At 51.8% G+C, this 24,500-nt stretch overlaps 1 protein-coding gene across 7 annotated transcripts in view; it reads right to left on the reverse strand.

Annotated features, from left to right (window-relative positions):
* LOC140427113 (prolyl 4-hydroxylase subunit alpha-2-like) overlaps positions 1-24,500 on the reverse strand; it is a 195,791-nt gene that overhangs the window by 75,527 nt on the left and 95,764 nt on the right. For 5 of the 7 annotated variants that reach the window (XM_072512638.1, XM_072512640.1, XM_072512637.1 and 2 more), the window contains exons 3-5: positions 21,223-21,319; positions 8,435-8,586; positions 1,938-2,075 (exon numbers count right to left, since the gene is read on the reverse strand). In XM_072512638.1, coding sequence (XP_072368739.1) covers positions 1,938-2,075; positions 8,435-8,586; positions 21,223-21,319 — 387 coding nt within the window. The remainder of the gene's footprint in view (positions 1-1,937; positions 2,076-8,434; positions 8,587-21,222; positions 21,320-24,500) is intronic. The other 2 variants (XM_072512642.1, XM_072512643.1) reach the window with 1 other exon arrangement.

The following is a 24,500-nucleotide window of genomic DNA, read 5'->3' on the forward strand; positions in this document are numbered from 1 at the left end:
CAGCAGACGGCGCACTACCGAGAAACACGTGGCTGGTTAACTGGAGAATACCGCCGGCGCGATTCTCCGAGCCCCGCGCGGGGCTGGAGGATTGCCGCAACCACGTCACGGCGCCCCGACGCGGTGCGCGATTCTCCGAGGTGCGGAGAATCGGCGCCATTTGCGGCGCTGCGTTTGATGCGGCGCCGGCTGCGGGCCGCTGGAATCGGCGGGGCCGTCGATTCTCCGGTCCAGATGGGCCGAGCGGCCGCGCGGAAAAAGCAGAGTCCCACCGGCGCCGTTCACCCCTGGTCGCTGCCGGCGTGAACTCTGCGCAAAGGGTCGGGGGGTGGCCTGAGAGGCGGGGAAAAGCTCTCCTTCACTGGGGGGGGCCTCCGATGGGGTCTAGCCCGCGATCGGGGCCCACCGATTGGCGGGCCGGCCTCTATCCCGTCGGGCCTACTTTGTTGCGCAGCTGGCGCTTGAACCGCTACGCCATGTTGCTTAGGAGCCGGGGCGCTGAAGAAGTCCTCCGCGCATGCGCAGGTTGGCGCGGCACAACTGCGCATGCGCAGGTTGGCGCGGCACCCATTTGGCGCCGGGAAGGGAGGCTGGAGCGGCGTGAACCGCTCCATCGCTGTGCTGGCCCCCTGTGGGGGACAGAATCGGTCGTCCCCATGCCCGTTTTGCACCATTGTGAAACGCGACGCCGTTCACGACGGCGCGAACACTTATCTCCATTTTGGAGAATCGCCCCCAATATGTTTATCATTTCCCCGACTAATACCGTTCTTTTTTGTCTTTTTTCTGCCGAATCATCAAAGTATATGAGAAACTGCAGAGGAGTCTAAGGCATTTTGAAAAGCCAATGCTCAGATTTACCTCCTAGGCTTCACAGTAACTTCATCGCCGTGTTAATGTAAGCCTATTTGTGACACTAATAAAAGATTATTATTGTTAACTTCCTCCCAGGAACAAAAAAATTGCAAAACAATATTGTGTTTCATTGTTCATGGAAACATCTGTGCACTACTTGAATCAGCTGGGTTGACAACAGCGTAAATGGTGTATGTCTGATTCATCTACCGCTTTTGGATTTATCTCTCTACTGCCGATCAATCAATAGGCTAAGAAATATTTCAAAGATATTGTTGATGTTTAGGACATGCGGCAGGCCTGGTGGGCACCATCGGACACTCCTCTCAATGCCCTAATGAAGAAGCAAAGTTGAAACGGTCACAGTCGTGGCCATAATTGATCGTGTTGAAGGGGGTTTCTCCTTCCAAACTGATGACACTAACAGCTCTTTTTTATTTTTAAATTCGCAGCTGGAATCCAAGAGTGCCTCTGTTATGAGGCACCCACATGGTCCCCTTTCTCCCTGAGCAGTGCACACTTCTCCCAATGTGGCTGCTGGCCACCCGATTCGGCCTCCATGTCGCTTTTCCACATTCTGCCCTTAATTGGACTACAAACACAGATATGCGATCTTAATTAGCCACTTTCTGTCAGATTGTGCTGGGGTGCTGGTCCTAGATACCAGTGGTGTCAGGGGCTTGTAAAAAACTGAAAATCTGTGTTGTTTAGATTTTCTTTAGTTTCTGCAAGGGAGCGAGGGGCAAATGTGAGTTTTGGCTTTTCATTGAGTTCCTGACACCAGTGGGAAAATTCGGCCCTCGGTGGCTACTAAGAGGGCAGTACATATTCAATTTTCTTTCTCCTTTTCTCTACAGAATCACCTTACTTACTGTAATTTTCTTCCCAGCACTGCCGATAGGGAACTCGCCATTTTTTGGTTGTTACACAAATGTATTGTGGTTCCAGCCTACCCAAGGTGGAAAATTCAGCAGAATCTTACTGACGCAAATTTCAAATTCAAGTAAAGCAGAGGCAGCTGAATACAAGTCCAGCTTTCCACATTGTGTCAACATTAACCCATATTCTGCTGTTCTGTGTACCTGGCAGCCTGCCCTTGGATATACTTTCCGAATCCAGTCTGTAGGTGTCCTGCAAACGCAAGAGAGCCTTCGCCGCGCCACTCTCATCTTCATCCGTGGGAAAGTTCTCCCGCTGGATCGAGAGATTAGCAATGAACACTACCATGCAACAGAAAAGAAATACAATTCTGAGAACTTCCAAAAATAAAAGTCAAATAGTTGAACAACACTCCTCATGAATGTATGATTTAACATAATGCTGCCAAGTTACTTACAAAACCAGAAAAAGGTAGGTACAGCTGTCCAACAGTCACATATCAGATAGTATCACTTGATGAACAGTGCAACCATACCTGGAGCCCGAGAATCAGACGGCAGCCTATGTTAAGTTAACTGACGATAGCCGGAGTAGTTTTCCTTAGACCAGGAAATAAAAGAAGGTAAAATTTAATCAGGCTTCTTGCTTTCCCCCCACCCCCCTCGATGAAAAGGGTATAAACAGATCCTGGGTGAAATCGGCTGATTTTGCCAACCTGGAATTCCTTAATGTCACAATAGCTTGTCTCAGCCACAAGTTTTAATACTGGCACAAGCCGATTAAAATGGATTAGTTGAGTGGAATGGGTGCAATTTGACATAATCTAGACTTTGTGTGTATAAAATGTTGAGGAAAGGAAAAACAATAGGATATATGACCAAACGGGAGAATCGAGGGGAAATAAGGAATATTTTTGCTCTCTCCGTAAGTGGAATTAGATTCCATTGGAAGTTTCAAAAGGCAATTAGCCATATGTTTAAAAAAAAATCATTTTCGGGGCTCTGAGGAAAAGGTTGGGGCGTGAGCCTAAATTGGACAGTTTTGTTAAAAGAGCCAGCATGGGAAGTTGCCTCCTCCAGCAAACTTCAGGGCCAGATGTTCCCTTCTTGCAATTGCTGGAAATGAGTCAGCACTTAATAACAGGACGCCTCTGTGTCTGCAATTTCAAACTTATCCCTTCATTCCTGATCCACACCATATTTTCCTTGGCGGGAATTATGTTGGGTCACAACCCCGCAGGTCCTGTGACGTCCATGTCACCATTGTGAAGACCTCGGAGAAATTAGAATTTCATAACCCCACCCCCGCCATGATATTTTGATTGTGATGGGAGGGATTTGGAAGCATGTGAGAATTGCACCAGCGAAATAACCTTGTGAACCTTGGAGGAGAAGTGATGTGGGGTGGGGTGGGAACAAACAAAGAACACAACACAGGAACAGGCCATTCGGCCCTCCAAGCCTGCGCCGGTCACGTATCCTATCTAGATCAACCGCATGTATCCTTCTATACCCCGTCTGTTCATTTGCCTATCCAGATAAGCCTTAAGGTCGCTAACGTATCTACCTCAACCACCTCACTTGGCAGTGCATTCCAGCCCACCACCATCCTCTGTGTAAAAAACTTCCCCCGCACATCTCCACTAACCTTTCCCCCATCACCTTGAACTTGTGCCCCCTTGTAATTGTCATTTCCACCCTGGGAAAAAGCCTCCAACTGTTTACCATATCTATACCCCTAATAATTTTATAAACTTCTATCAGGTTGCCCCTCAGCCTCCGTCTCTCGAGGGAGAACAACCCCAGTTTATTCAATCTCTCCTTATACCTAATACCCTCCATACCAGACAACATCCTGGTAAACCTTTTCTGTATTCTTTCCAAAGCTTCCACGTCCTTCTGGGAGTGTGGTGACCAGAATTGGACACAGTATTCCAAATGTGGCCTAACCAACGTTCTATACAATTGTAATGTAATTTTCGAGCATTTATATTCAATACTCCGTCCTCTGAAGGCAATATGCTTTCTTTACCACCATTTCCACCAGTGCTGTCACTTTTGAGGATCTGTGGACCTGCAGGCCCAGATCTCTGTGTCTCTATGCTCCTGACGGTTCTGCCATGTATTTTATAGCTCCCACCTGAATTGGATCTACCAAAATGCATCACCTCGCATTTGTCCGGGTTAAATTCCATCTGCCATTTCTCTGCCCAATTTTGCAGCCTACTTATATCCTGTTATATTCTCTGACAATCTTCATCACTATCCGCAACTCCCGCAATCTTAGTATCATTCGCAAACTTGCTAATCAGACCCGCTATGTTTTCTTCCAAGTCATTTATATATATTACAAAGAGCAGAGGACCCAGTACTGATCCCTGTGGAACAGCACTAGTTACAGACCTCCATTCGGAAAAACACCCTTCCACTGCTACCCTCTGTCTTCTATGTCCAAGCCAATTCTGAATCCATCCAGCTAGTTCACCCCTGACTTTGGCTTCTAAAAGCTTACTGGTCTTTCAAAACAAGATTCTTTTAAAAACATGACTATTGTGGTCAAACATGCGAACCAAGGTTTTTAACTCTTGAATTGCCAAGTGTTTATCATCCAATATATCTAAAATCTTGTATTCGTCACAATTTAGAAGATCTTGCAGAGGCAGTGCTGGTGGTAGTTCTCTCCAGGGTTTTGAGATGCCTGCTGTACACCGTCCACATCCCTGAGCCATATTGGAGGACAAGTATCACACTGCTCTATAGACCAGACGCGGCCGAAGGCTTTGCTGACTCTTTGAAGGAGATGCTGAAGCTTCGTAGTCAATGTCTGACCTTGTTGTCAGTAGGCTCCCAATGTATGGAAAGTGGTCCATATTGTCCAAGGCCTCGACCTGAATTTTGATGACTGGATGGCAGTGCGGTGGCAGGGGCAGGTTGAAAGAGAATTTTTGGCTTGCGGATTTTTAGTGCAAGGCCCATGCTCTTGTATGCCTTGGTGAATGTGTCGATGGTGTCCTGGAGTTCAGCCTCTGAGTATGTGCAAAAGCAAATATCATCTGTGCACTGCAGTTCAATGACAGAGGATGGGACGACCTTGGATCTGTCTAGTGGCAGCAGAGGTTGAACAGATTCCTGGTTTACTGTAATTTAGATCCACTCCGGAGGGGAGCTTGCTGAGGGTGAGGTGGAGCATTGTAGCAAGGAAAATCAAGAAGAACGGCAGTGACACAATCTCGTTCGACCCCAGTGTGAGTGTGAATTGGTTATGTGGTGGATCTGTTGGCCAGGATCACAGTTTGCATGCCACCGTTGAGCAGGGGGAGGATGGTAAGAAACTTTTTCTGTCAGCTGAAATGGAGGAGGATGCTCCATAATCCTTCATGGTTGATGGTGTCAAAGGCCTCTGTGAAGTCAAAGAAGGCCATGCACAAACTGCTGTTCCCTGCAGTTTTCTTCTAGTCTGCTGTCAACGGGGAATTAAAAGTCCAGACTGCAGAAGCTTGGATGAAAATTACCCATCTGTTTTCATTGACAGGCCATCCGCTGTAGCTTGAAAATACCAAACAACCTGTCGCTTTGATTTCAAAAGGTTCCATTGTATTCAGTTCTAATGATTTGACGACACAACTACGACAAAATGAATCTTTGGCTGATTTCAAAACTCACAAATGGATTGAGCTCAGCAGGTGATTGTTTACACAGTTATGAAGGGGACTGAGAGTTTTCTTTGTATAAGAGTTTTATAAGGTTATAGTGGGATTTTCTATCTTTGATGTGGGGTTTGAATGGATGTTGATTTATTTCACAACTGTATGAAAATGAAATGAAAAATGAAATGAAAATCGCCTATTATCACAAGTAGGCTTCAAATGAAGTTACTGTGAAAAGCCCCTAGTCGCCACATTCCGGCGCCTGTTCGGGGAGACTGGTACGGGAACACTTAAGAGGATTTAAGGTTTTTTGTTTCACTCGGACTGGAGTATGAGTATGAGCACTGTTCAGTGAAGCTGAGAAGAAGGCTCAGGTGCCAAAAATAAGTCAGAAGTTATTTTCAGCCTTGTGAAATTTTACTACAGCCTGTGGAACATGGTGGAAATCGGTGGCTGGATCTCAGAGTTTGTCTAAAAGCAGTTATGACAGAAGAAATCCGAAAGTGGTTGGTATAAAATCCTGGACTGGATTCACGGTTAAAAGTGGAGTGGAAACTTTGTTTAAAAGTGTCATTTGGAAATCTAGCCTGGATTTTGGAATGTAAACCATTGAGGGGAAACATAATTATGAGAGAATATTTTAATGTAAGTTTTTGGGAGTGGAGTTTGAAACTCTCAAGTGACAAGCAAACCATTGGAGATTAAGATGCACTTTGTAATCCATGTTAATCCTAAAACCTGTTTTTAATTACTCAGATAAGGGGGGAGTAAAGGTATATTAAATCATAATCCAATTTTTTTCTGTTTAAAACATGTTTTTTTCTTGTTGCTGAAACGAATTAATGGTCCTGTGACTCTGTTCCTCCATGTTTATGTAAAAAAAGTAATAGTTGCTGTTTTTTCAGCCGGGGTTCATCCTGGGATCTTCCTGTCAGTTATAACATCAACTGGCATCGGAACAGAACTTAAATAAATAAATATTTTGATGTGTAAACTACAGAAATTAAGAAATCCTGGGGCTCTGACCATGGGATGCATTGTGGCATTTAGAGACATCAGATGAATCCTCCATGTCCCTCTGATAGCACCGGATGACAATATGTTTATATAAGAGCACCCTTGGTTGCAATGACCTGCAACTTTTCAGGACTGACCGAAATGCTACCACCAAACCGTTACTCCACCAGTGTATAATACTGCAGTGCCAACACAGAAGTGTCTGTCAAATATATTCAAATGGTATTCTGGTAGGCGGGGGATGGCTCCTCGTGACTCAGGAGCTTTTCGAAGCTATAATGTTGTTATTAATTGGAGATTTCTTGATAGAAACATCCTTGATAGACTGGCAGGATATATATACTGAAATGTATAGTGTGTTTTCAATGGTATTCTGGTAGGCGGGGATGGCTCCTCGTGATTCAGGAGCTTTGCGAAGCTATAATGTTATTAATTGGAGATTTCTTGATAGAAACATCCTTGATAGAAGGATGTTTCTATCAAGAAATCTCCAATTAATAACAATATTATAGCTTCGAAAAGCTCCTGAGTCACGAGGAGCCATCCCCGCCTACCAGAATACCTTTTAAAACACACTATACATTTCAGTATATATATCCTGCCAGTCTGGCAGCTTTGACAAAGAGTCATCGGACTCAAAGCGTCAGCTCTTTTCTCTCCCTACAAATGCTGCCAGACCTGCTGAGATTTTCCAACATTTTCTCTTTCGTTTCAGATTCCAGCATCCGCAGTAATTTGCTTCAATACGTTTCAGCGATACAAATTAATAGGGAAACATCCACTATTTATTATTTAGATTTACAAATGTTAACATTACTTAGAAGTCCCTCTTTTAATCTTTCCAGCTTTGAAAAACTTTCTCAAAATCTATCACTTCAAGTTTTTAGTCTCCAGTTCCAATCGCTCCCTCTGAGACTCTGTCATTGTCTCTTTCCACGCCTCACAAAAAGGGAAAACCATTAAAACTTGGAAATGGAGGACAACAGTTAAACCCGTCCAAACTGGTCTTGTGTGCCTTGAAAGATTTGACAATTTGAACTGGTCTTTTCCTTCTGGTCTTTTCTCCATCACTGCCTCCTCACTATTCTTCACCTCTAATTTAGACTCCAATCGGTATCGATTGGCCTTTCATCTGTTCTCTGCAAAGCACCCTGGGATGTGTTTTATTTTAAAGCTCCTGCACAAATGCAGGTTATTTTAAGTAGGCCATCTGGATTCTGAAGACAGGCGTAGTTGAGGGTCACATAATAAGTGAAATGCATCATTTATTTCACATATGTAAAAAATCGAACATTACAAAATTGACACCGTACCATCAATTTTAACTGGAAGTGCAAGTGGAGCAGGCAGAGTCTGAAGGCAGGGGGAAAATTGACGGACCTACAGCATAGAAAGGTCTGGTGGATTTTCACACTCGGGCCACTATTAAATGTTTTCAATTGAACTCCATCCAAATCCAGATGGGAATGATGAGGAGGTTGGCACCAGGAACCTCGCAGTAAATCTCTAATTTGGGGGGGCAGTTCAGAGGGCACTCAGGGGCAGGGAGGGAGATGGGAAGCCAGAGCAGCAGAGATCCAAAGTTTCCTTTAGTCAGGCCAGGAAGAGCACTCCTGCTCCACCTGGCCTACATGGAAACCTTTAAAAAACAATGTAAATACCAAGTTACCTGGGCCTCTCCGAGCCATGATCCTGCCAGTCGGCAGGTTTTACTGGAGCCTCCATCACTGGCTGTAATTAAAATATTCAGCAGGGTCCGAATGATGTCATTGGACCCTAACACTTAAATGTTAACCTCAATGAATTTTGATGCCAAGGGAAATGGTCTCACTGTCAGCAAAGAGTTAGCATCTGTCCTAATGTGTGTTAATTATCGCTTTGATCACATAACATAATCCCCAATACCATATACCTCACATAATTTATAGCTATCACTCTCCACATAGTTAAGAATACCCCAAAATAAGAATGCCCTGGAAATAATACCCCCATTGCCTTTCCTTCAGACAGAAGAAAATCCCAATGGAAGCTACTTACCATCTGAAGTCTGTTGCAGAACCAAACTTTCCAGTTTTAGCCAATCAGTGTTCAGCCGTTTCATGAGTTTGTATGCATTCACTGGATGACCAAGATATCCTTCTGGGTCAGAGGTTGAGTTGTGTGTCAGTTGATCAAGTTTTTCAGCCCAGCTAGGAATGTAACATAAGGCACTATTATTTAGGATGGGAAATTGTAATTCCACCAAAAATTGTATCCCACAAAAGACTACTTTCATTTTGTTAAACCCCTAGTAGGGATGAGTCTCAATAGTTCTCCATGGTGCGGTAGTAGCCACCTCCAATTGCAGCTTTGAAAAGGCGAGGGTTTATTCAATGCCTCCGTATAAACTGCATTGTAGCACTTTGACTGAATAATTTACAAGATGTCTTGGATTGTGACACAGTTATAAGATTTTTTTAAATAATTTTAGAGAACACAATTTATTTTTTTCCAATTAAGGGGCAATTTAGCATGGCCAATCGACGAACCAGGCACATCTTTGGGTTGTGGTGGCGAAACCCACGCAAACATGGGGAGAATGCAAACTCCACACGGACAGTGACCCAGGGCTGGGATCGAACCTGGGACCTCGGCGCCGTGAGGCAGCAGTGCTAACCACTGCGTCACCGTGCTGCCGTGACACAGTTATAAGATAGCGACTTCCGGTTGCGGCGATGACCAGCTAAGCCGCACGTTTCGGCGGCTCCAGCTTAAACGGACCTTCGGGCTCTTTTAAGAGCCCCAACGGGAAATTCTTTTTTGATGAAACCCGGTGTGGGGTGAGGCAACAGGGAGTCCCCCCCAGTGGAAAAGAAAAATATCGGCGGTGGTGGCCAGATCTCAGAGAATCCTCGAGGGCAGCTGCAGAAGAAAGAAAGGAGCAAGATGGCGTCGGAGGGAGCCCAGGCGACATGGGGACTGGACCAGGACGAATTTTTAAGACGGTGTGTGGAGCTGCTAAAAAAGGAGGTGCTGGCCCCGATGCTACAGGCAATCGAGGGGCTTAAAGAGACACAAAAGGCCCAGGAGATAGAGCTCCTAGTGGTGGAGCAGAAGGTAACGGACAACGAGGACGAGATTCTGGGCCTAGCGGTCAAAATGCAGACGCACGAGGCGCTCCATAAGAAGTGCATCGAAAGGATTGAAGTCCTGGAAAACAGATCAAGGAGAAAGAACCTCCGGATCCTGGGTCTCCCCAAGGGAGTGGAAGGAGCTGACGGCGGGGCTTACGCGAGCACAATGCAACGCTCGCTAGTGGGAGCTGAGGCCCCCTCGGGCCCCTTGGAAGTGGAAGGGGCCCACCGGGTCCCTGCGAGGAGACCAAAGGCTGGAGAACCACCGAGGGCGATGATCGTGCGATTTCACCGCTTCAATGATAGAGAGGTGGTTCTGAGATGGGCCAAGAAGGTACGAAGTAGCAGATGGGAGAATGCGGTGATACGAGTGTATCAGGATTGGAGTGCGGAGGTGGCGAGAAGGAAGGCGAGTTTCAATAGAGCCAAGGAGGTGCTGCATAAGAAGAACGTGAAGTTCGGGATGTTGCAGCCGGCGCGATTGTGGGTCACGTACCAGGATAGACATTACTATTTTGAAACGTCGGAAGAAGCATGGACTTTCATTCAAAAAGAGAAACTGGACCACACCTGAGGGACTGATGTTGGAGGGGAAATGAAAATGCTGATGTATACAGGTGTAAATTGGGGAGGGGGGGACACTGAGAAATGTGGGCGCCGGTGGGGGGGGAAGAAGAGACACAGGCGGGGGACGGGGAATGGCAGCGGGGCGGTAGGGGGAGCTGCGCCATGGGGGGCGGGATGGCACTAGAAAGCGCGGGGTTTCTTTTTCTTTTCCCGTGCCAGAGACATGATGGCGGGAAGATAGACGCAAGAAGGATGGGAGTTCCTCACACGGGGGGGGGGGTCAAGGAGAGAGCGGGAGAAGCCGGGGTCAGTTGAAGTCAGCTGACTTTCGGAAGCAATATGGGGGGAGTAACCATGCTAGATGGGGATCTAGCGGGGGGCGGGTGGGGGGGACAACTGGGTTGCTGCTGCGGAGATCGAACGGGAGCTGGTAAGAGAAAAGGTGGTCGAGGCGGGAATGCGCCGCCTGGGGGACGGGTGGGTGCGCAGAACCGGGACGTGGGACTGGCCCAGAGAGGGTGATGGCTAGTCGACAGGGGAGGGGGGCGGGCAGCCCCCCAGTCCGGCTGATCACGTGGAACGTGAGAGGCCTAAACGGGCCGATTAAGAGGGCCCGAGTGTTCGCGCACTTTAAGGGACTGAAGGCAGACGTGGCCATGCTTCAAGAGACGCACCTGAAGGTGGCGGACCAGGTTAGGTTAAGGAAAGGATGGGTGGGACAGGTGTTCCACTCAGGGCTGGACGCAAAGAATAGAGGGGTGGCCATATTGGTGGGGAAACAGGTGTCGTTCGAGGCTAGGAACATTGTAGCGGACAGCGGGGGCAGGTATGTGATGGTGAGTGGCAGACTGCAGGGAATGGAGGTCGTGCTGGTCAACGTATATGCCCCGAACTGGGATGATGCTGGATTTATGAAGCGGATGCTGGGACGCATCCCGGACCTGGAGGTAGGAAACCTGGTAATGGGGGGGCGGGGGGGGGGGGGGGTAAAAAATATGCGAAGGCCCCGGACGAAGGACTATACAGGGAGAGGTGACGACTCCAGACGGAGTTCGACCTGCTGACCACAGGGAGGGCAGAGGCACAGTGGAGGAAGGCACAGGGGATGAGATATGAATATGGGGAAAAGGCAAGTCGCCTGTTGGCCCACCAGCTTCGAAAGAGGACAGCAGCGAGGGAAATAGGTGGAGTTAGAGATGAAACGGGAACCACGGTGCGGAGAGCAGGGAAGGTAAATGAGGTGTTCAAGACCTTTTATGAGAGGTTATATAAGTCCCAACCTCCGGAGGGAAAAGAGAGGATGCAGCAGTTTCTGGACCAACTAAGGTTCCCAAGGGTGGAGGAGCAGGAGGTGGCAGGCCTGGGGGCGCCAATTGGGGTGGACGAGGTTACCAAAGGGCTGGGGAACATGCAGGCAGGGAAGGCCCCGGGACCTGACGGGTTCCTGGTGGAATTTTATAGGAAATATGTGGACTTGTTGGCCCCGCTGCTGGTAAGAACCTTTAATGAGGCCAGAGAAGGGGGGACCCTACCCCCGACAATGTCGGAGGCGACGATATCACTAATCCTGAAGCGAGATAAAGACCCGCTGCAATGCGGGTCTTATAGGCCTATCTCACTCCTAAATGTGGACGCCAAGTTGCTGGCAAAAGTGCTGACAATGAGGATAGAGGATTGTGTCCCGGGGGTGGTGCACGAAGATCAGAAAGGGTTCGTAAAGGGGAGACAATTGAATGTCAACATGCGACGGCTATTGGGGGTGATAATGATGCCCCCAGCAGAGGGGGAGGCAGAGATAGTGGCGGCAATGGATGCAGAGAAGGCATTTGATAGGGTAGAGTGGGAGTATCTATGGGAGGTGCTGAGGAGGTTCGGGTTCAGGGAGGGGTTTGTCAGTTGGGTTAAACTCCTCTATGGGGCCCCAACGGCAAGTGCAGTCACAAATCGGCAAAGGTCGGAGTATTTTCGACTACATAGGGGAACAAGACAGGGATGCCCGCTGTCCCCATTACTGTTCGCGCTGGCAATTGAACCACTGGCCATAGCGCTGAGAGACTCCAGGAAATGGAGAGGGGTGGTTAGAGGGGGAGAGGAACACCGAGTGTCACTCTACGCGGATGACCTACTGCTGTATGTGGCGGATCCAGTGGGGGGGATGACAGAGGTTATGCAGATATTGAGGGAGTTTGGAGATTTCTCGGGATATAGGCTTAACATGGGAAAGAATGAGCTTTTCGTGATACACCCTGGGGACCAGAATAGAGGGATAGATGGCCTGCCGCTAAGGAGAGTGGAAAGAAACTTCCGATACCTGGGGATTCAGATAGCCAGGAGCTGGGGAACCTTACACAGACTCAACCTGACTCGGCTGGTGGAGCAAATGGAAGAGGATTTCAAAAGGTGGGATATGCAGCCGCTGTCACTGGCGGGCAGAGTGCAGGCGATTAAGATGATGGTCCTCCCGAGGTTCCTATTTGTGTTTCAATGTCTCCCTATATTGATCACTAAGGCCTTTTTCAAGAAAATAGATAGGAGCATCATGAGCTTCGTGTGGCCAGGGAAGGCCCCGCGGGTAAGGAGGGGGTTCCTGCAACGTAGCAGAGACAGAGGGGAACTGGCGTTGCCGAATTTGGGCGATTATTACTGGGCCGCCAATGTGGCGCTGATCCGTAAGTGGATGATAGAGGGAGAGGGGGAGGTGTGGAAAAGGCTGGAGATGGAGTCCTGTAAAGGAACGAGCTTAAAGGCGCTGGTTACGGCGCCGCTACCGCTCTCCCCGAAAAGATATACCACAAACCCAGTGGTGCTGGTGAGGTACCCTCAATAATGATGCTTAGAGATTAAACTGTAAAGAAGGCTTTATTAGGCTAATACCTATGCTACAGATTTGGACGAGAGCTGACTGCTATACAGACCATGAGGCAGGCCTTTATGTATGGCTCCCAGATGGGCGGAGCCAGAGGCGGAGTCCCCAGAGTTCCAAGCCTGGTCTTAAAGGGGACATCACCTTACATGATGATAAGGCAGTAACCGTTCATCACATTCACCCCCTGTTTAAAAAGGAGTCCGGCGGGGGTGAAGTGCCATCATAGGTCCATCCGTCTCGGCGGCCGGATCGTCCTCCACAATCTCCTCAGTTCGGGCGGTGGTGCGGCGGGCACGGACGTCCCGGTTGAGGGCACATCCGGGAGCACAGCGGTCGGAGCTTCGGTCCGGGTCGGGGCAGAGGAACTAGGCAGGGCCGGGGGTAGCGGAGCCGGCGGGGTGTGTAAAGGGGGGGCGCAAGGGGGGGCGCACGGTAGGAGCTCACCAACGGGTGGTAGGGCCGGAAGGGGGTGTGTTGTAGGGGGCGACGGGTTCTGCAGGGGAGCGGCGCGGGAAGGGGCATCTGTGGTGGAGGATCCAGCGGGCGCCAGATCCCGGAGGGAAACCGTATCTTGCCTGCCGTCGGGGTACTCCACGTAGGCGTAATTGGGGTTGGCGTGGAGCAGTCGGACCTTTTCAACTGGGGGGTCCGTTTTATGGCTCCTCGCGTGCCTCCGGAGAAGAACAGGTCCCGGAGCCGTCAGCCAAGGTGGAAGCGAGACCCCGGAGGTAGACTTCCTGGGGAAGAGAAACAATCGCTCATGAGGGGTCTCATTTGTGGCCGTGCAGAGGAGTGACCTAATGGAGTGTAGGGCATCGGGTAGGATCTCCTGCCAGCAGGTGGTTGGGAGATTTCTCGACCGCAGGGCCAGACGGACAGCCTTACACACGGTCGCGTTCTCCCTCTCCACCTGCCCGTTTCCTCGTGGGTTATAGCTGGTCGTTCTGCTCGAGGCGATGCCTTTGCTGAGCAGATACTGACGCAGTTCATCGCTCATGAACGATGTACCCCGGTCGCTGTGGATATAAGCAGGGAAACCGAACAGGGTGAAGATGCTGTGCAGTGCCTTAATCACCGTGGCTGAGGTCATGTCGGTGCAGGGAATGGCGAATGGGAAACGGGAGAACTCATCGATCACGGTGAGGAAATAGGCATAATGGTTGGTGGACGGGAGGGGCCCCTTGAAGTCCACGCTCAGTCGCTCAAAGAGGCCCGAGGCCTTCACGAGCCGAACCTTGTCTGGCCGATAGAAGTGCGGTTTGCACTCCGCACAGACCTGGCAGGCCCTGACCGTGGCCTTGACCTCCTTGGTTGAGTAAGGTAGGTTGCGGGACTTGATGAAATGGACGAGCCGGGTAACACCCGGGTGGCAGAGGTCATTGTGGATGGCTTGCAGGCGGTCCTCCTGCGCGTTGGCGCATGTGCCACGGGACAGGGCATCTGGGGGCTCGTTGAGCTCCCCTGGACGATACTTGATATCGTACGAGTAGGTGGAGAGTTCGATCCTCCACCTCAAAATTTTATCGTTTTTTATTTTGCCCCGTTGCGTGTTATCGAACATATAGGCGACCGACCGTTGGTCGGTGACGAGGGTAAACCTCCTACCGGCGAGGTAGTGTCTCCAGCACCGCACAGCCTCCACAATGGCTTGTGCCTCCTTTTCGAATGCAGAGTGTCGAATCTCGGAGGCGGTGAGGGTTCGGGAGAAGAACGCTACTGGTCTGCCTCCTTGATTGAGGGTAGCAGCCAGGGCGATGTCTGATGCATCGCTCTCTACCTGGAAAGGGATGGTTTCGTCCACCGCGTGCATGATGGCCTTGATGATGTCGGCCTTGATGCGGTTGAAGGCCAATTGAGCCTCAGCCGAGAGGGGAAAAGTGGTGGTCTTTAGGAGTGGGCGGGCTTTGTCCGCATACTTGGGGACCCACTGGGCGTAATAGGAGAAAAGCCCCAAGCAGCGTTTGAGGGCCTTGAGGCTGCGGGGGAGAGGGAGTTCCTTAAGGGGGCGCATGCGGTCGGGGTCGGGACCTAGGACCCCGTCTTCCACGACATAGCCGAGGATGGCCAGCCGGGTGGTGTGGAAAATGCATTTGCCCTCGTTATAGGTCAGGTTAAGGGCTCGGGCGGTCTGGAGGAACTTTTTGAGGTTAGCGTCATGGTCCTGCTGATCATGGCCGCAGATGGTGACATTGTCCAAGTACGGGTATGTAGCCCGCAAACCGTACTGGTCCACCATTTGGTCCATCGCCCTTTGAAAGACGGAGACCCCATTTGTGACACCAAAGGGGACCCTGAGGAAGTGGAAGAGCCGGCCGGCTGCTTCGAAGGCAGTATAGAGGCGGTCTTTTGGTCGGATGGGGAGCTGGTGGTAGGCAGATTTGAGGTCGACCGTGGAAAAGACTCGGTATTGGGCGATCCGATTTACCATTTCCGCGATGCGAGGAAGGGGGTACGCATCAAGCTGCGTGAATCGGTTTATGGTCTGGCTATAATCCACGACCATCCGTTTCTTCTCCCCGGACCGGACTACCACCACTTGCGCTCTCCAAGGGCTGTTGCTAGCCTCGATGACCCCCTCTCCCAGTAAACGCTGGACCTCTGACTTGATAAAAGCCATATCTTGGGCACTGTAGCGCCGGCTCCTGGTGGCGACGGGCTTACAGTCGGGAGTGAGGTTAGCGAATAGCGAGGGGGGTGCGACTTTCAGTGTCGCAAGGCAGCACACCATGAGGGGGGGCAAGGGTCCGCCGAACTTCAGTGTCAGGCTTCGGTGGCTGCACTGGAAATCCAGTCCGAGCAGCAGGGGGGCACAGAGGTGAGGGAGGATATAACATTTGAAACGGGTGTATTTGGCACCCTGGATCGAGAGATCCGCAATACAGTACCCCGTGATTTGTACCGAGTGGGACCCAGATGTGAGGGCTATGGTTTGGGATGTGGGATGGGTGCGTAGGGAGCAGCGCCTTACTGTTTCAGGGTGGAGAAAGCTCTCCGTGCTCCCGGAGTCGAAGAGGCATGCAGTGTCGTGCCCGTTGACCTGGACCTGCATCATGGAGTTCTGCAGGTGTTTTGGCCGAGTTTGATCGAGGGTGATCGCACCCAGTCGCGGGTAGTCGGAGTCGTAAAATGGCCGCTGCCGTTGGTCGCACGTGTCGGGTCGAGAAGATAGCCGCCGACCAGATGGCCGCTCCCATGATTCGCACGAGGCTGATGACGCGTCAGAAGAGGACGTGTCAGGTCGGTGCGCAGCAGCATTGCGAGGCCTGCGGGCCTGAGAGCCTGATTTTCGGGCCGGCTGTTCTTTGTTTTTCTGGCCCCTGGGTCTGGCCAGGCAGACCCTCGCCAAGTGCCCTTTCTTCCCGCAGTCGCTGCAGATCGCGGAGCGGGCTGGGCAGCGTGGGCGTGGGTGCTGGCCCTGCCCGCAGAAGTAGCAAGGTGTGCCCCCATGGTGAGCGGGTCGCCGCGTGGCGCAGGCCTGTAATACGGGCGAGTCTGAGGAAGTCCGGGGGGGGGCTGGCAGAGACCGCGGGGTTCGTACCCAAGTTATGTCGGGCCACCTCCAGCGAGGAGGCGAGCATTAGCGTCTCCTGGAGGTCTTTTGCCCCGTTTTCGAGCAGTCGCTGCCGGATGTAGGTCGAGCGGATGCCGGACACGAAAGAATCTCTGATGTGCAGGTTCATATGGACTTCCCCTGTCACATCCTGATGGTCACAGTCCCTGGCCAGCACGGTGAGTTTATCAACAAACTCGTCGAGTGATTCCCCCGAGCGCTGCCGGCAGGTAGAGAGCAGATGCCGGGCGTGCACCTCATTGACGGGTTTGACAAACCGCTTGCGGAGCAACTCAATCGCTTCCTCATAAATCGTCGCCTTTTTGAGCGTGGCGGAGATTCTGTGACTCATCCGGGCGTGGAGTAGACGCAGCTTGCGTGGCCCCAGGATGGGAGTCTCTGCGGAGTCCAGGTAGGCCTCGAAGCACCGTAGCCAGTATTTAAAAATTTCCTTTGCCTCCGGCGTTCGTGCTTCCAGATTGAGCTTCTCTGGTTTTAGGCCTGCGTCCATCCTGAATCTAGTTTAGCCTAATAAATTGAGGTACCCTCAATAATGATGCTTAGAGATTAAACTGTAAAGAAGGCTTTATTAGGCTAATAACAATGCTACAGATTTGGACGAGAGCTGACTGCTATACAGACCATGAGGCAGGCCTTTATGTATGGCTCCCAGATGGGCGGAGCCAGAGGCGGAGTCCCCAGGGTTCCAAGCCTGGTCTTAAAGGGGACAGCACCTTACATGATGATAAGGCAGTAACCGTTCATCACAGGTGGCAACCTTAAGGATCTGGGGGCAATGGAGGCGACATAGGGGTGTGACGGGTGCCTCGGTGTTGTCCCCGATCAGGAACAACCATAGGTTTGTCCCAGGAAGGATGGACGGAGGGTTCCAGAGCTGGCATCGGGCAGGAATTATGAGACTGAGAGATTTGTTTATTGACGGGACGTTCGCGAGCCTGGGAGCGCTGGAGGAAAAGTATGAGCTGCCCCCGGGGAATATCTTTAGATACATGCAAGTGATGGCGTTTACGAGGCAACAGGTGAGGGAATTTCCGCTGCTCCCGACACAGGGGATCCAGGATAGAGTGATTTCGGGGGTATGGGTCGGGGAGGGCAACATGTCCGAAATATATCAGGAGATGAGAGACGAGGGGGAGGCGCTGGTAGAGGAGCTGAAGGGAAAATGGGAAGAAGAGCTGGGGGAGGAGACTGAGGAGGGTCTGTGGGCTGATGCCCTAAGTAGGGTAAACTCCTCTTCCTCGTGTGCCAGGCTTAGCCTGATACAATTCAAGGTTCTACACAGAGCACACATGACGGGAGCAAGGCTGAGCAGGTTCTTCGGAGTGGAGGACAGGTGCGGGAGATGCTTGGGAAGCCCGGCGAACCACACACATATGTTTTGGTCGTGTCCGGCACTGGATGAGTACTGGAGGGGAGTAGCAAGAGTGATTTCAAAGGTGGTGAAGGTCCGGGTCAAGCCAGGTTGGGGGTTAGCTATATTTGGGGTAGTGGAGGAGCCGGGAGTGCAGGAGGCGAAAGAGGCCGATATTCTGGCCTTTGCGTGCCTGGTAGCCCGGCGAAGGATCTTACTCATGTGGAAGGAAGCGAAACCCCCTGGCGTGGAGGCCTGGATAAACGATATGGCAGGGTTCATAAAACTGGAGCGGATGAAGTTTGCGCTGAGAGGATCGGCTCAGGGGTTCACCAGGTGGTGGCAACTGTTCCTCGACTATCTAGGGGAACGTTAGGGGGAAAATAGATTGCCAGCAGCAGCAGCCCAGAGGGGGGGGGCGGGGGGGGGTAAATTGTTTGTGTTCTAGATGGGGTGAGGAGGTGGGGGGGGAGCACAATTTCGTGTTATTTTGTTAGTTCACTATTTTATTTTAACAATGTTATCTATCAGTTATCATGTTACCGTTTTTGTTGATTTGTAAGGGGGAAAAATTGTGTTCGAAAACTTTAATTAAATATATATTTTTTAAAGTTATAAGATAGCAGTCTTATCTGCATAAAATAATGATTTCACGTCTGTCATAAACCTTTATTTTAAATTAAAGTGCCCAATTCTTTTTTTCCAATTAAGGGGCAATTTAACGTGGCCAATCCAGCTACCCTGCACATATTTGGGTTGTGGGGGTGAGACCCACGCAAAGACCAGGGGCGGAATTCTCCCGCAATTGGCAGGGCGGCCCGTACCGGCGCCAAGAGCGGCGCGAACCACTCTGGCGTCGGGCCGCCCGGAAGTTGCGGAATCCTCCGTACTTCCAGGGGCTAGGCCGGCGCTGGAGGGGTTGGTGCCGCGCCAACACGCACCGAAGGGCCGCCGCTGGCCGGCGTGGGTTGGCGCATGCGCAAGACTACCAACGTGTTCTGGTGCATGAGCAGAACTGCCGGCATGTTTCCTGCGCATGCGCAAGGGGTTTCTTCTCCGCGACGGCCATGGCGGAGTGGAGGGAAAGAGTGCCCCCATGGCACAAGCCCACTTGCAGATCGCTGGGCCCCGATCGCGGGCCAGGCCCCCGTGGAGGCCTCCCCCTCAGGTCGGATTCCCCCGACCCCCCCCCCCCCCCCCCCCCGAGGACCCCACTAGACGGCTGACAAGCCAGGTCCCGCCGGGATGGATCTTGTCCATTTCACGCTGACAGGACTGACCGAAAACGGACGGCCGCTCGGCCCATCGTGGCCTGGAGAACTGCCGGGGGGCCGCTGCCAATGGCCCCCGACCGGCGCGGCATGATCCTCGGCCAAAAACTGGCGCCGGAGAATTCGGCAGCCGGCGTCGGAGCGGGTTTCACGTCGCCCCCTGCCGATTCTCCGACCCGGCGGGGGGTCGGAGAATCCCGCCCGAAGAGAATGTGCAAACTTCACACGGACAGTGACCCGGGCCAGGATCGAGCCCGGGTCCTCGGAGCCAGGAGGCAGCAGTACTAACCACTGTGCCACGGTGCTGCCCTACCTCCGTCATAAACCTGTGTGCGCTCAGCAGTGTGAAGGAAATCAGCACTGAAGAAGAAAAGCTTTTAAGTTTAGACACCATGGGCGAAATTCTCCCCCAACGGCGCGATGTCCGCCGACTGGCGCCAAACACGGCGCCAATCAGAAGGGCATCGCGCCGGCCCAAAGGTGCAGAATGCTCCGCATCTTTGGCGGCCTAGCCCCAACATTGAGGGGCTAGGCCGACGCCGGAGGGATTTCCGCCCCGCCAGCTGGCGGAAATGGCGTTTGTTGCCCCGCCAGCTGGCGCGGAAATGCGGCGCATGCGCGGGAGCGTCAGCGGCCGCTGTCAGTTTCCCGCGCATGCGCAGTGGGGAGAGTCTCTTCCGCCTCCGCCATGGTGGAGGCCGTAGCGGAGGCGGAAGGGAAAGAGTGCACCCACGGCACAGGCCCGCCCGCGGATCGGTGGGCCCCGATCGCGGGCCAGGCCACCGTGGGGGCACCCCCCGGGGTCAGATCGCCCCGCGCCCCCCCCCAGGACCCCGGAGCCCGCCCATGCCGCCTGGTCCCGCCGGGAAATACTAGGTTTGATTTACGCCAGCGGGACAGGCAATTTCTGGGCGGGACTTCGGCCCATCCGGGCCGGAGAATCCAGCGGGGGGTCCCGCCAACCGGCATGGCCTGATTCCCGCCCCCGCCCAATCTCCGGTACCGGAGACTTCGGCGGGGGCGGGGGTGGGATTCACGGCGGCCTACGGCCATTCTCCGACCCGGCGGGGGGTCGGAGAATGACGCCCCTTGTGCCAGCAGCATCTAGTAAACCGAGTTGAGGGAATGAACCATAACATCCGAACTCTGGGATGACCTATCCTCGAGGTACCCCAGAAGATGCACATGAATTGCATGGGAATTGCCCGGGCAGTTCAAACTTCCGATGGATAATTATCCTGCACTCGGATCCATCTGATACTCCGATTTAAATCCGAGACTTTGTTTGGTCTAGACAATCGGAGCAGAATAGTTACGTGAGAAATGTTAGAGGAATTAAAACTAATTCTAACTCCGGGATTAATATAATGACCATCCCCCATCCCCCCACTGACAACCCTCCCAAACCCCCTGAACTACACCGCGACTAACTTCTCAACCCCTCTGATCACCCCCCTCCCGGACCCACCCTACTGCTTCCCCCAACCCCCTACCTAGTCACCCTTCTCCCACCTACCTTACACACTTTCCCTCTCCCTGGCTTCTCAGAGGCCAGGACCTTAAAAACGTACCTGCTTTTGTGCAGCTGGTGCCGTAAAAAGGGTGCATGGCCTCCTTTTATCCGACTCTCCTGCATTATACTGTAGATCGCAGGAATCCACTGCACTGTACTTTTCTCACCTGGCCCGAGTTGGCAGAGCAGGCGTGAAATGTGCAGTACTATTCCCGCAGAAGTAGAAAGGAGCAGCGTGGCAATCCAACTGTGATTGCTATTCACTCCTCGGAAGGCCCCGTGACAGTCAAATACAAAGTGGAAAGCTCCGCCTGCTTTACTTGGGAAATGTGTTTCAGCTCTAGCCTCAAGTAACTTAGCTCAGCTGGTCTTTTAACTATGAATATTATGAACTTTAAGAAGTAGGTATTATAAGGTGACATCTGCAGGGAATGGTGACAATGGGAGGCACAGGATCAATCCTTATCTCATTAAGTATGAATGAGGGATGTCTTCAGCAGGTTATAAGGAAGTAAGCAGTTGCTAAGTCGTCATGTTACTGAAATTGGATTGCAGCATATTTCCAGTCAATACCTTTTAATTTCTGTTAATTTACTCTCTTCTGCTTTTATGTATTCTTTCAGAGATTTCACCAGGTCTTTTTCCACATAAATTAAGTCTGTCATCTGACCTGAAAGAAAGAGGAAATATTTCAAAGAAAGTTAATTGAAGAGTGTCAATACTCTAACATTTAAACTCTTAGATGTGTATAATAAAATAATACTAATAATATTGTTGTAGCTGCAAAACCTCAGATACATTCGACCAGTTTGCTTACTCAAAGGTTTTAACCGGGTGTCTTTAATAACGAGAAGAACAAACCACATACACAATTCAGTTCAACAATATGTATTTAACACAATTAAACTATAAATTACCCACAAAATATAGATTAACATAGAATTTACAGTGCAGAAGGAGGCCATTCGGCCCATCGAGACTGCACCGGCTCTTGGAAAGAGCACCCCACCCAAGGTCAACACCTCCACCCGATCCCCATAACCCAGTAACCCCACCCAACACTAAGGGCAATTTTCAACACTAAGGGCAATTTATCACGGCCAATCCACCTAACCTGCACATCTTTGGACTGTGGGAGGAAACCGGAGCACCCGGAGGAAACCCACGCACACACGGGGAGGATGTGCAGACTCCGCACAGACAGTGACCCAAGCCGGGAATCGAACCTGGGACCCTGGAGCTGTGAAGCAATTGTGCTATCCACAATGCTACCAGGCTGCCCATATACTCTAGAGGTACCCAAGATCAGTGTATACTACCTGCAAAGATGTCTTGGTAGGGCTATGGATTTGATCACTGCATTCCTCTGGTCCGTCTTCACGAAGGTGGTTCTCGCTGGCAGTCTCTTCCTTCATTCCTTCCTTCTATGGTCTTCTCTAGTCTGGTCAAGGTTAGCTCCCAAGCCTAGTCTTCGCTGCCGAGGGTACCGGAATGCCTACTTTTATTACCCCTTTGGTTTCGGGCCTTTTCCACTTCCTGTGGCCTTTTACCAATGGAGTATCGAAAGGGGGTTTTAGTGTCCAATGATTCGATTGATGCCCAATTGACAGGTCAATGGAAGGTAGGGTGTATGTGTTGGCAACTGTATGCACAATTTTCCAATTTGCTGAGAAGTTGGTCCATGCGTTTTGGACTTTGCTTCAAGAGAGATCCATTTGATGTGCCAGCTCACTCTCTTGGTGTTGAGAGAAGATTTGATTGAGATGTTTGTAGCGCAACAATTACTCACTCAAGTCAAGAAGTGATGAAGTCAATCGAGGCTTTATTAAGCAAGACGTGTTCCCCAGCAGCTCAGTCACAGAATGCGGCTGCTGGGAGAACTTGGGCTCTTATACTCCGCCTTTCTGGGCGGAGCCATCAGGCGGCAGATCCAACCAGGACCCGGGACCTGTCAGCCAATAGCCTCTCGGCTTCACAGGTACCGTACTACCCCTAATACATACCACCACATTCACCCCTTTTAAAAAAAGAATCCAGCGGGGTGGTGGTTTGCATGGTGGTAGGGGTTTACAGGGCTGGTCCTGGAACTAATTTCGTACAGTGGCTATGCATTTAGCCCAACAGTTAACTATGTACAGGTTTTGTCAGAATTATTTACAGATTTTCTTTCATGCAGATTCCACGAGTCGAGCGGGTGCCCTGGTCGTCCTTGTTGATCGCCTCAGCCCCGGTGGTGGTGCAGGTGCTGGCTCGGGCACTGTTGTCTCTGGAGCGTTGCGCTGTTCGTCCCTGTTTCTTTACTCCTGGGCAGGCACGGGAGGAGGACCGATCCACCCGGGAAGGGAGCGGTCGTGGGGTGCGCCGGTGGGAGGGAGGGAGTGATTGTTGTTGGGAGTGTGTGTGTGTTTCCGGCGGGCGCCAGGTCCCGCAGGGAGACGGTGTCCTGTCGGCCGTTGGGGTACGCCACGTAGGCGGACTGGGGGTTTGCGTGGAGAAGGTGAACCCTCTCGACCAACGGATCCGATTTGTGCGCCCGCACATGCTTTCGGAGCAAGATGGGTCCTGGGGCTGCCAGCCAGGTCGGCAGCGACGATCCGGAGGAGGACTTCCTCAGGAAGACAAGGAGGCGCTCGTGAGGCGTTTGGTTAGTGGTGGTACACAGCAGCGACCGGATGGAGTAGAGGGCATCCGGGAGGACTTCCTGCCACCGGGAAACTGGGAGATTTCTGGACCGTAGGGCCAGTAGGACCGTCTTCCAGACCGTACCGTTCTCCCTCTATACCTGACCTTTCCCCCGAGGGTTGTAGCTGGTCGTCCTGCTCGAGGCAATGCACTTGCTGAGCAGGAACTGACGCAGTTCGTCGCTCATGAAGGAGGACCCCCTGTTGCTATGGATGTACGCGGGGAAACCGAACAGTGTAAAGATGGTGCCGAGGGCTTTAATGACTGTGGCCGCTGTCATGTCGGGGCAGGGGATGGCGAAGGGGAAACGGGAGAACTCGTCCACCACGTTCAGGAAGTATGCGTTGCGGTCAGTGGAGGGGAGGGGGCCTTTGAAATCCAAACTGAGGCGTTCAAAGGGACGGGAAGCCTTTATCAGGTGCGCTCTATCTGGCCTGAAAAAGTGCGGTTTGCACTCTGCGCAGATTTGGCAGTTCCTGGTGGCTGTACGGACCTCCTCAACAGAGATGGGGAGGTTGCGGGACTTCACAAAATGGTAGAATCGAGTGACCCCCGGGTGGCAGAGGTCCTCGTGGAGGGCTTGGAGGCGGTCTACTTGTGCGTTGGCACATGTGCCGCGGGATAGGGCATTGGACGGCTTGTTCAGCTTTCCGGGACGATACAAGATCTCATAGTTATAGGTGGAGAGCTCAATCCTCCACCTCAAGATCTTGTCATTCTTGATTTTGCCCCGCTGTGCATTATCGAACATAAAGGCTACCAACCGTTGGTCAGTGAGGAGAGTGAATCTCCTGCCGGCCAGGTAATGCCTCCAATGTCGCACAGCTTCCACTATGGCTTGGGCTTCCTTTTCCACTGAGGAGTGGTGGATTTCTGAGGCGTGGAGGGTCCGGGAGAAAAAGGCCACGGGTCTGCCCGCTTGGTTGAGAGTGGCTGCCAGAGCTACATCGGATGCGTCGCTCTCGACTTGGAAGGGGAGGGACTCGTCGATTGCGTGCATCGTGGCCTTTGCGATAACCGCTTTGATGCGGCTGAAGGCCTGGCGGGCCTCTGTCGACAGGGGGAAGGTAGTGGACTGGATTAACGGGCGGGCCTTGTCTGCGTACTGGGGAACCCACTGGGTGTAATAACAAAAGAAGCCCAGGCAGCGTTTCAGGGCTTTGGAGCAG

This window comes from Scyliorhinus torazame, chromosome 7 (assembly GCF_047496885.1).
Source record: "Scyliorhinus torazame isolate Kashiwa2021f chromosome 7, sScyTor2.1, whole genome shotgun sequence".
Taxonomy (NCBI): Eukaryota; Metazoa; Chordata; class Chondrichthyes; order Carcharhiniformes; family Scyliorhinidae; genus Scyliorhinus; species Scyliorhinus torazame.